The sequence below is a fragment of the Muntiacus reevesi genome, chromosome 2, assembly GCF_963930625.1.
Source record: "Muntiacus reevesi chromosome 2, mMunRee1.1, whole genome shotgun sequence".
Lineage (NCBI taxonomy): Eukaryota > Metazoa > Chordata > Mammalia > Artiodactyla > Cervidae > Muntiacus > Muntiacus reevesi.
Genome location: NC_089250.1, coordinates 195,568,508 through 195,580,790, shown reverse-complemented (window position 1 = coordinate 195,580,790; position 12,283 = coordinate 195,568,508). Strand labels below are relative to the sequence as shown.

The window sequence follows — 12,283 nt, the reverse complement described above, 5'->3', positions numbered from 1 at the left end:
CGACCCCGCCCGCCGGCTCGGCGCGCGGCTTCCAGACTCCGGCATTTCCTCCCCGCTAGCTGGCGCGGTCTCGCCTCCCCTCGGAAGAGGAAACTCCTGGGGCCGAGTAACGGGAACAGGCGCGGAGGGGAGCGGCGAGGGACCTCCGGGGGGGCGCCCCGCAGCTCCGGGAGGGCAGCCCCGGGTAGGCGGCGAGCGCGGCGGGACCAGAAGCTGGCCGCGGGCGGCGCGCCGGGGCGCGGGGCGGGGAGGGCCGGCGGGCCGGACGCCGCGCGCAGTCGGCACAGGGCGCGGCCCGGAGCCGGGGCGGGCGGGGCCGGCCGCTGCTGGAAGGAGCGCTTGAGCTGGGAGAGGAGGCCGAGCTGGAGGGCGGCTTTCCCCGGCCCGGCGACGGGGGAGCCGCCGCGGAGGCGAAGGAGACCGGGACAGTGGGGCTGCCCGGGCGCTGCGCGCATGCTGGGCCGGGGGCGCCGGCGGGGCTCGCGCCCTGGGCTGCTCCGCCGCCGCTACCCCCGGCGCCTGGCATGTCGGTGCACTACACTCTCAATCTGCGCGTCTTCTGGCCCCTGGTGACCGGCCTGTGCACCGCCCTCGTGTGCCTCTACCATGTCCTGCGGGGAAACGGGGGCGCCCGAAACGAGCCCCCCGACGGCGCGGACGGCGGCTTCCCGCTGCTCAAGGTGGCGGTCCTCCTCCTCCTTGGCTACATCCTCCTGCGCTGTCGCCACGCTGTCCGGCAGCGCTTTCTGCCCGGGCCTCCCCGCCTGGGGGGCCACTCCGCCTTCTCGTCTAAACACTTCCCCGAGCCCAGCCTAGACATCTTGCTGGAGAGTTACTACGAGCACGAGGTGCGCCTGTCGCCGCACGTGCTGGGCCACAGCAAGGCCCACGTGAGCCGCATCGTGGGCGAGCTGGTGCGGGCTGGCCGTGCCCGAGGGTCCCCCGGCCCCATCCCCGGGGGAGCGCTGGCCTTGGCCTTCCGCGGAGACTTCATCCAGGTAGGGAGCGCCTACGAGCAGCATAAAATCCGCCGGCCCGACGGCTTCGACGTTCTCGTGCCGCTGCGCCTCCCTCCCCTGGTGGCGCTGGAGCCGCGGAGCCTGGGCGCGGAGCCCGAGCTGGCCCCTGCCTTCCACGGATGCTTCGTGTGTGCGCTCAAGGCGCCGCCAGGGACTTCCGGCGGCCACTGGCTCCGGGACTGCAAACCCTTCTCCGACGGCTTCTGCGTGGATGTCCGCGGGCGGCGCCTCCTCTCGGCCACGCTGGTACTGCGTTGGTTCCAGGCGCACCTGCAGCGCTCCCTGGCCACCGTGCGCTACAGCCTGGAGGGGCGTTGTCGGGTCAGCCTGACCCCGGGCGGTCTGGAGCAGCCGCCCACCCTACACATCTTGCCGTGCCGCACAGATTACGGCTGCTGCCGCCTTTCCATGGCCGTGCGACTCATCCCTGCCGTCCATTTGGGCGACAGCGTCTTCCTGGTAGCGCCACCGCCGCCGCCCTCGCCTGCCGGGCCCCTGTCGGAGCTCCCGGGAGGCCTGCGTGGCGATGCCCTGTGGGGGGTGAACACAGCGCGCCAGGAGCAGAAGCTGCTGAGCTGGCTGCAGGAAAGGGCCCCTCCGGGTGCCTGCTACCTCAAGTGCCTGCAGTTGCTTAAAGCTCTGCGAGACCTGGGCGCCCGCGGGCTGGACCCGACGGCCGCCGCGCAGTGGGGACGCATCCTCTCCTCGTACGTGCTCAAGTCGGCGCTGCTGGCGGTGCTGCAGCGCGAGGGGGCTCCGGCACCAGGCTGGGACGAGGCGCACCTGGGCGAGCGCCTGGAGGAGCTAGTGCTGTTCCTCCGGGACTGCCTGCTGCGACGCCGGACGCTCTTCCACTGCGTCCTGGGCCCTGGAGGGGCGGCCACCGAGGTGGGCCCGCTACCCAAGGTACTGCGTGAAGCTGCCCCAGTTGACCTCCTGGCGGCGTTCGACCGGCAGGTTCGGGAACTCGCGGCGGCGCGGTTGCTGTCCACGTGGCGAAGGCTGCCCCAGCTTCTCCGCGCCTATGGCGGTCCCCGCTACCTTGTCAGATGTCCGCCACCCCGGAGTCAGCGCACCCAAGGGTTCCCTGAAGATGAACCATAAACCCTGTTAGAGACCCCACCTGGTCCAGTGCTCCAGCAGCCCCACTCCACAGGTGGGGCGGGGATGGCAAGGAAGATGAGCTGCAGAAGGGGTGGGAATATTTAGAGCGTGGCATCTGGCGGCTTCGGCATCACCCCGGCTCCACCATCCAGATAATCATGGCATCTTCACACCCACCAGAATGTCCTGGACAAGCTAAGGAAAGACAGCCACCATCGGCAACTGAGAGTTGGTCCAGATGTTGGTTTGTGTGGAATGATTCTGTAGAAGGATTTAGCTTTTAGGGAGGTTCAGTAAAGCAAGAATTAGCTGCAGAAAAAGTTCCCTCTGCCAGTTGTTTAGAAGATCTCTTTTGCCCCCCCCCCCCCCATTTAAAGAAGCTAATGTTTTTTGACATAACTACGTGGTAGGTCCTGGTTTCCTGATTTTTTTTTTTAAATCTGAACCTTTCTCTACAACTGGAACTTTAATTCTATTGCAGGGGCTCATGTTCTGAAGTACAGAGTTTCCACTGTTCAGATAAATATTAATGTATTTTTAAAGGGTCCCATCAATGGTGTTTGACAGGATTGTGAAGAATTAAGTCACAGGTGCTGAGCGGCAGTCAAGAGTTGGTTAGTGAAACTTTCAGAGCAAACAGCACTTTATTGATCAGTTCTTTCATTTTGTGGTAATTGCTAGTACCACGTGTGGCATCTGAAAGGGAGGCCAGTTACATTTGCTATGAAGAGAGGCGCAGTCTTGAAGAGCAGGCTTGCTCAATACCCCTCCAGGCAGGCTCCGGGATGATCACTCATCAACACCTGCTGTGAGCCATGCTCACTGCAGAGTGACAGTGCTTCAGACAACACTGGTGAGGGCAGAAAACATGTTGAGTCTCGAAAAAGATGAAGCTCACTCTTTGCCTAGCAAGGTGTCTCGCCAGGGCTTGCTGCTGGCTAGAGAGAGAAACCTTTTTTGTTTGTTCATTTTGTTTTAAAGTCTTTTTAGCAAACTCCTTTTCCTTATGAGTTGAATGAGATAGTAAAGAGGCAATGCCTGCTCTCGGCCAATCTCAGTGATCCTTTGTGGTTGGGACGTTTTTGCTCTGATTGCCCAAGCAGCCTTTTAGCAGCCCAAAGGCCGCCTTTGAGAAGCAGTTGGTTCAGCACAGGTCTTGCAGTGCATTTCGCTTGGAGTTCAGCATCTCTGGGCTCTGTGCTTAAAGATTAGTTATTTCCCAGTCCGTCGACAGAGGAGAAAGACAGCGAAGGAGGGCAAGTTACGGGGAGATGGAGGGAGACAGCCCTTGTCAGCTGTTTGCGCTTTCTTTTCTTTGGGCATAAACATCACCAGGCTGAGTGTATTTTGCAGCTCGTCCATTCTGAAATCCCTCTGTTCTCCCAATTTTCTAATAGCTCTCAATTGCATCAGTCAACATAAAACTCACTTGAAGTTTAGAATGGGCCATCATCTGCTGAATAGAAAATACAGTCAGTCCCAGTGATATACTTTAGGGTTTTGGGGGGTTTTTTTTAACTTTTTTTTTTTTTTTTTTAATAACAGAGACTTTTAAAGGTAAAACTTGGAAGACAGAAGTAGTCACATGAATTAGGCCATTGTTTAATTTCTGAGCTATTTGGAGGGAACTTTTAAAACTTTTTAGGGGCCCTACTTGGTCACTGTAGGGAAATTGTTGTGAATAGATGATTTATAGGGAATCCTTCTCATCAGAACTGCCGAGATTTCTTAGTCCTTTGCAGTCTTGGACTGCAAGAGAATCAGTTGCAAATGTTGTGCTGTCTCTTTGGGGTTGCACTGGGGACATTTCCCCTCGATACCACAAAGTCCTCCCTAGTTTTTGAGGTCAGTGTTAGGTCGGAAGGTACTGCATTTAGCAAAGGAATCAGTCTACCAACTTCCTGCAAAGATATAAACTGCACAGTGTTTTTTTTAAAATATACTTTTTAAATAAATTCCAAGAGTAAGTAGATCTTTATATAAATATATATTTATAATGTTTCCATACTCAGCTACAATTTCCCCTATAGTTGGGATAGGGGAAAGCGAGGCTATTGGGGGGGATTATAAAGTTTTAAAAGCTGAATTTTCCAAATATTTTTAGTTAAGTTGATAGGTTCCTTTTTTATCTGAATAGCATTTTGATGTTTGAATCTAGTAACATACTTATTGTTCTTGTAGTTTCTTTATTTTTTTCTTTTTCAGGTTAATTACCCAAAGCCTCATCCATCCTCAAGATTTTTAAATTTTATTTTTTTTAATTAATGGGGCATTGTGTTTGTGTATTTTTAAGCTATTAATGTTTTATTTAAATGCCATGCTGAGCAATTGTTCTCTGTACATGGTAACCAAAAACTTGGGAGATTTCGATCAATTTTGATCAATGTTTAGTAATCCAAAACATGTACTGTGTACAAACGAAATAATATGGCATATTAGCCAGGTGTGATGGTTGCCCATGGCACTTAAATTAAACTCAATTCCGTATTTTATTTGGGCTCCATCATGTCCTTGATCTGAAATATATACATTTTTGGTGTATACTTGGTACTGGAGATTCATATATGCAAATATTCTTATTCTAGAAGGCTCAAAATTGTTCATGCTCTGAAAAAAAAGATTAACTGTCCAGCCAGTGTCTGAAGAAAATGTTTTGGGGAGATGACTCAGCCTTTTTGCCGTAAGACACACTTCAGTAACTCCCACTGACCAGTCTTGGGAGCCATGTCGAAATGCTTGTGGGCTGAGAGACAGAGATTTTTTTTTTGCAAAATGAAACTGAAGCTGAAAGAAGAGAAAACGTGAGTGAACGAAGAGAAATCTGAAGATTTCAGGAAGGAGGACTTAAGATGGATGTGAAAGGAAGAGCTGGGCAGAAGATTTCACTCCATGGGGTGAAATCACATGAGGGTGTGAGAGAGGTTTGGGTTAGGAAACACGTTGTTTAGATATGTGCTATTTCAAACCAGGGGTCGCAAACTCAGCAGCCTGCAGAAGCAAGACAGGGAGGTAAATAGGGGAGGGGTGGGTGGTGGTGGGGGCACTCTGCCCATCTTCAGGGGGCACATTGCTCAGTTCTATGCAGGGAAGAGGGTAGGGTGGGGCTGGAAATAAAAAGTCAGGATTGTTTTTTAAAAAGGAAGCTTTCTGATTTTTAAACAACATAATTAAAAAATATCCAAAACACATGTGGGCCAAAACTACATTTGGATGAGCCTGGGGGCTACCAGTTTGCGACCCCTGCCTTACACAGTTAACCCCTCAAGTATGACTAAGGTTATATTTATTGTTATGGGTATGATGTTGTAATACGTGGTTGGGGGTATGATATTTCAAGTCTATTTTCTCTCTCAGAACTAAGCTTTATTGTAGAAACAAACCCCCCAAATTAACATGGCCACAAGTAACACTTAACTTACAATTCCCAGGAGGATTCTCCATCCTAGAGCCGAAAGAGACAGACTGGACATCAGGCCCCTGGGGGCCAGCTCTTAGCATTTTCCTTCATGGTGATTTGAGCCTGAATTCCTTGGCTCTATCAGAGTCTGTAGATGAATAATCAGGAAGGATTGTAGAATAACTTGTTTCTTCTCTATTTGTGTGTTATTCTTATTTTTAAATTAAGTATTGTTTTTTAGTAGTTTCCTAGCCTTTGGGATGATAGTTGGTGGCTGTGAACACTAGAAAAACATGCCGGGGCCTCCCTGCCAAGCTTCTTAGGCTTGTACCAGCCCCACTATTAAGAGCACTGTTCTGATCAGATGTTTCTCTTTCTGACTCAATGGCTCCCACCAAAACTGACATCCTAGCTGGATGAATTAAACTAATAGCCTTCCAAAGTGTTTCCTTTAACCTCAAGAAGTAAGTCACTTTTTCTATAAAATGTGGTTTTTGACCTTGATGATGATTTAATTTATCATATACACAGGGAAGAAGATCATTATTATCCCTCCCCAGTGGTGGGAAAATAAACTTCATGGACATTTCCAATATCCTTTGGGAGGGAAAAAAGTTCAGTGTTATCATTGTGGCGTTTGTTAATTTTTTTGAAAAAATTGCTTGTCTCTTTCTTAGACACTACTGTTTATTTTTTTTATACTTTCATAGCACACGATTTGGTGGGAATAAAGCAAGTATAAGTTGGGAGAGGATGAAGATATATGTGATCATCTGTACAGAGAGAATGGACTAAAACATGCAGCTAAATTACATGTAATCTCGTTTTTTAAAGTATCAGATATTCAGGAATATTGTGAGCACCGTTTACTTTTTTTTTAAGTGCCTTAATTCAGTCACTTGACTTTAAGACATTCCTCTTATTTTACTGTTATTTTTAGTGTGGATTTTGACCCTAAACTGTGTATTATGATGCTGTCTATCGGCTGCAGTCATAGCATATGTTTTGTTCCAATAACAGAGACCAAAGAGGTGATCAAATATGGTTCAGCTGCTACAGTTGTGTGATTAAAAGGTGCTTTAATCACACCAAATTTCCATGGCCCAAACAGCCAAGGCCAGCCATTTGTTTTCTATTTCAGGTTGAAGTAAATTTGCACTTTTAATCATATGGGTCACTGGGGACCTTGTTCTTTCATACTTAGCTTTATTAATAAAGGAACTTACAGAAACCTCTGGACTGAACATCAGATTGAGAGAGAGTTCTCATATTCCAGGAGGGCAGCGTGTGGCTATACTGGCTTGTGATTCCTTTCGCAGGCCACGAGCTTTCAGCAAGTGGGTGTATGGGACGCTTTTCCACACAGCAAAGCTGGGATCATGGTACAGAATTGACAGTGCACGGGTGGGGAAGGATGCCAGTTCATGGCTCTGTGGGCAGCCTGGGGTCTTGCCTTCAAGTCATTTTTTTAGCAAGAAGCTTCTGCCCCTGCCCCTCCTCTCTGCCTATCACCTCCACCCGCCTCTACCCTCAGTTCGTCTCACACACCAAATACAACTCAAGTCTTGGCCTGTGGCTAATTTGTAGGTTAAGAATTTTGCCCAGAAATTTCTTAGCCCTTGCCCCCAGGCCCTCTCCAAATGGTAAACATTAGCTAATAAGAAAAACCACGAGGCTTTGAGACAGATGGAATCTCAGAGGCCACATGGGACTCTTCAAAGTCTTTAGAGCCAGGTGGAAGTTGGCTAGTTAAACAGGGGTTGTGTAGAACACTTGCCTAAGGGAATGGGGTGTGTTTTGATTAGTTTTCAGCAGTTAGTCCTTGGGTGGCTCCTATCCCCATGGGGTGAGGACACACAGAGGTAACAGATATGGTCTCTCTCATGAATTCACAAGACGCTGTGAGAGGCAGTCAGTTAAAGAAGTCATTTCCATGCAATGTGGTGGGTGCTAGGTGGGAGGAGGACCCGGACGCACAGAAGTAGTTTCAGGGAGGGCTGCTTGAAAGAAGCGATTTGCTGTTGAGATCCAAAGATAGACAGGACTTCCCTGATTAAAGGGAGTTGGGATGGAGAGGAAAGCTTCAGACACAGGTGACCAAAGCAGTCAGTTTGGCTGGAAAGTGAGGGTGGGTGGGAGCAAAGGCGCTCCAGAGGCAAAGGATGAGGTGGGAGAGGTAGGATGGTACCAGGGCACTGGGGTTCTGGAAGCCTGAGCTTCTCAAACTGCAGTGTGCAAACCACCTGGGCATCTTGTTTGAATGTAAGCTCTTAATTCTACAGGTCTGGGTGCGACCTGAAAGCCCACCTTCCTAACAGATGATGGCTATGCTGCTGATGCAGGGACTGTACTTTGATTGCAAGGTTGGAAACCACACTGAAAGTCTGGACTGACCCCCAAGATACTGGCAATCCATCTTAGGAAGAAATGGCAGGGTCACATTTGAGTTTGACCCACTCTGAATTGCAAGGCGGAGAATGAAGGGGGTGACAATTCATCTATTTTTATAAATAAAGTTTTATGGGAACATGACCATATACATTCATGTACATACTGTTTCTGGCTGCTTCCATTCTCCATCAGCAGGGTTGAGTAATTGCAACATAGCACTGAAAAGAATTACTCTCTGGCCTTTTACAAAAAATGGTGGCTGGAAGTCATCCAATGCTGCAGTGGTCCAGACCAGGCAGAGGGGTGGGGACAGAGACACAAGTTACTCTGAAGACAGACTAGTGTCATGTTAGGGCCAGTGCTTTATCTTCAAGAGGCCTGTCTTCAAGTCTTGCATCCTGTTCTGATCTGTGTGTCTATACATTACCCAATCCTGTCTGAACCTCAATTCCCTCATCTATAAAATGGGATTAATAATAGAACCTCCCTCATAGGAGTGGAGAAAGAAATGGCAACCCACTCTGGTGTTCTTGCCTGGAGAATCCCAGGGATGGAGGAGCCTGGTGGACTGCCGTCTATGGAGTCGCACAGAGTCGGACATGACTGAAGCGACTTAGCAGCAGCAGCATAGGAGTGAATGAGATTAACTTGATTGTGTCTGTAAAGGACTTGCCACATATTCAGCATCCAGTGTGTGTCAGTGTGGAACTAATCATTGAATGGAATTTCCCTTTAGTCTGTCTCCAACCTCTTCGTCTGCTCCCTTTGGACTCATTCTTCCTCCTCAGCAGGGTCCACCTGACCATATTTCTGCTACCCAGATTTTGTTCCTCCTGTTCCTTGATGCCCATGGTGTTCCCCTCTAGGGAAAGCTCTTACTCTGCGTACCATGGTTGCTGCTACTGATGCTAAGTCGCTTCAGTCGTGTCCGACTGTGCGACCCCATAGACGGCAACCCACCAGGCTCCCCCGTCCCTGGGATTCTCCAGGCAAGAACACTGGAGTGGGCTGCCATTTCCTTCTCCAATGCATGAAAGTGAAAAGTGAAAGTGAAGTCGCTCAGTCGTGTCCGACTCTTCACAATCCCATGTACTGCAGTCTACCAGGCTCCCCCGTCCATGGGATTTTCCAGGCAAGAGTACTGGAGTGGGGTGCCATTGCCTTCTCCGAAGTTGTGTCTGACTCTATTGCAATCCCGTGGACTGTAGCCGGCCAAGCTCCTCTGTCCATAGAACTTCCCAGGCAAGAATACTGGAGTGAGTAGTCACTTCCTATTCCAGCAGTAAAAATACATACTTAATGAGAAGTAGATAAACCACTGATCAGAAAAACTGAGGAGTGCCACTCCCGTTACCATCCAATATTGAAGTACTGCCTAAAGATATTTTATAAAGTAAAAAGTGTTTGAAGTTTAATTTTACAAAAATCGACACCATTAAAACCAACATGATTATTTAGTAGCCTGGTTATAAAAGTCACCCCTGTTCTCCAAATCTCCCTATCCCTCTGCCCCTGATGAAATGGCTTTGCATTCTCTGCCATCAAGAAGGAAGCCTTTTCACCCACCCCTTGAAACTGGAACAGCTTTGTGACTTTAATCAGTAGAATGTGGTAGAAGGGGCATTTCACTAATTCCCAGCCTAGGCCTGTCAGATTCCAATTGGAACATGTGAACGACTGACCTGCTGGGGAATGAGGGACTATGTGGCCCTGTCACCAGAGGGACCGCCACCTTCAAGATGTGCCAGAGGCCATTCCAGATGATCTTTTCCCTTCCCACCCACAGCCAAGCAGACAACAGAATGACTGAAGCACTTGACCAGCCGAGCCCAGCCGAGCCCAGCCCATATCAGCAAGACCGCCCAGCTGGCCTATAGCCACCAAGCAAAACTGAACACATTGTTTTAAGCTACTAAGTTAGTGGTAGTTTGTAGTTTAGCAATAGCTGAATGATTTGGAAGCTCAAATAAAAAAAAGGGAAAGAGGGGCTGCCAGTGGCGTAAACAGGCAGCCTTGACATCTACGCATTTGACCTTAAGGCAGCCAGACTTTGATAGAAACCACCTTCCCACAGTGAATCCAGGTTTCCCTCATCTGCTGAAGCCCAGCGAGGGTGGGCTGAGTTGTGGCAGTGTCACCATCTTTTGGGGGGCATGTTTACACAGTTGTTTGTGTTCCCGCATTTGCCCTCAACTCGTAAAAGCAAATGGAAGCTGGAAAATGAAAATGCTGATTCAGGTGACAACATGCCATAGGTCTCAAAAGTAATGAAACTGACACTCGTTCAGTGTCCCCTCATGATTAAGCTTCAGCTTCAGTCAGGTGCTGGCTGGTGTTGAACTTTTGGGTGGTATGTTCAATTGTAAAGGAAAAAACAACAGTGATAAAGAGCATTTGGGAAGCTATCACTTAGGAAGACATTTGGCCACAATCTATAAAAACTTAACCTATAGTGACTTAAATTATTTTTTCTCATCATCTAGAAGCCTGGAGGTAGGCAGCCAGGAGTTCAGGGAATCAGGGACCCAGGCGTCTCTTTGCTCTGCCATTCTGGATAGTTTCACTTTTATCCCCACTCCTATTCTGTCAGGCTGCCACAATGGCTACTTCTGCCACGGAGAGAAGAGCCTGGATTAAGGAATGCAGTAGACTTCCCTGACATCTCATTGGCCAGAATGGTGTCACATGACCACTCCTAGCTGCAAGGGAAGCTGGAAACAGAGCCTGGCATTTAGCAGCCCTGAGCAAAATATGAAAGAAGGATGGGTATTAGTGAATAAATAAGATTCTGACACAGAAATGCTAGAAACAAATAGCAGAAGATTGTGTCAATGAAATGAGAAGTAGTTGGGGAACTTATAATTCCATAATTATATAATCTATGCCCATCTGGAGGCCTAGCATATAATAAATGTCATAAATATTAGAACTGAGTGAGTGCATGAGAGTTGCTCAGTCGTGTCTGACTCTTTGCGACCCTATGGACTGTAGCCTGCCAGGCTCCTTTGTCCATGGAATTCTCCAGGCAAGAATACTGGAGTGGGTTGCCATTTCCTTCTCCAATTAGGATAGAAGTCCCAACTCTACCATCCCCTGACTATAATCTTTTAGGCAAGTCCATCAACGTGTCTGTACATCAATTTCCTCATTTGCAAAATGAGGTTGATAATCCCTCCTTTTATTGGCTTTTTGGAAGAATCAAAGAGTAATGCACGTGGGATTGAGAAGCACTACCAATTGTTAGCTACTGTATCGTAGGAGTGGTACCCCAACATCTTTGGAACAACAGGAAGGTGAATCCATATCTTAAGGGAGGGGGCCACCCTAAGGCATTCTGCCCAGAGCCTCCCCAATTCCAAACTTCTGCATTGGTGGTTCGGTGGTAGAATTCTTGCCTCCCCATCATCAAGCTTCATTTCACACAGGACTATGAGTGAGTGCACTTGTGAATATTTGTTGTACATGTTCCCAGAAAGGGAGACACCCAGTGAGAAAACCAACCATACCTATATCTCTTTCTTCTGAATTGTGTCATCTTCTAAGCCTTCTCCCCACTTCATTCCTTAAATGAGATTTGAGTCCTGGTGGAAAGCTCTGGCTAGTAGTTCTCAGGCCTGGCCCTGGCTACACAAGGGGCTTTGTAAAATTATCCACGCTCAGGACTCCATCCTGGCCCAGTGATGTCAGAAACTCCCCAGGTGCAGCCCAGGCATGGATACAGCTCTGCGGAGGATTCCAGAATGCAGCCAGGGTTGTGAACCCCTGACTTAGGTCAGATGGCTCCTCCGAAACCTTTCAGTAGAGAAACTGGGATCTCCCCACCAGCTACTGCGGAGCCACTAGCTGGCATCTGTGAGGTTTGCTTTGTGACAGAGATAGGCAGCTGAAAGGGTGGAAGTGGTGGTGTGGGAATAAAACCCAAGGACAGAACTCTATGACTGGAATGTGCAAGGCAGAATATCACTAAACGGGAACAGGATTTAATGCCACTAGCAGTTCCCTTTACCTACAACCCCAGGGACATGAAAACATTTTCTCAAAAGGCATCAGAGTCACCCTGAAACTTCTCGCGAAGAAAAGCCTCTTTAATATAAGGGATAGTTCCCTCCTCTTTGTCTTCTAGCCTGGAGAGAACATACATCACACACAGCCTGCGTTCACAAAATGCTGGCTCTTTTCCTGAATATTCAGAGGTTTTGCCTGCACTTTGTCTGTCTCCCCTCCCCCACTGCCATCTTGGAGGCAGTGACTTTGAGCCAGCACTTGAGAAAAATTGCAGTCCATCAAATCATCTTCCAATGAAGTCAGGGGGAAAAAATATATATTAGGAGTCCCACTGTGTGCCAGACTCAAACTAAAAGCTTTTAAGGGC

General features: G+C 48.9%; 1 protein-coding gene across 1 annotated transcript; it reads left to right on the top strand.

Moving 5' to 3' along the window:
* Positions 1-303: 303 nt before the first annotated feature.
* On the top strand, positions 304-6,764 carry ITPRIPL2 (ITPRIP like 2). Its single transcript, XM_065924420.1, has one exon. It carries the CDS (start codon positions 525-527, stop codon positions 2,121-2,123), a length of 1,599 nt encoding a protein of 532 aa, XP_065780492.1. The 5' UTR covers positions 304-524; the 3' UTR covers positions 2,124-6,764.
* Positions 6,765-12,283: the final 5,519 nt, after the last annotated feature.

Bases quoted from the DNA above. Each gene is read 5' to 3' on its own strand.
- ITPRIPL2 (XM_065924420.1), top strand. From the start codon at position 525: ATGTCGGTGCACTACACTCTCAATCTGCGCGTCTTCTGGCCCCTGGTG.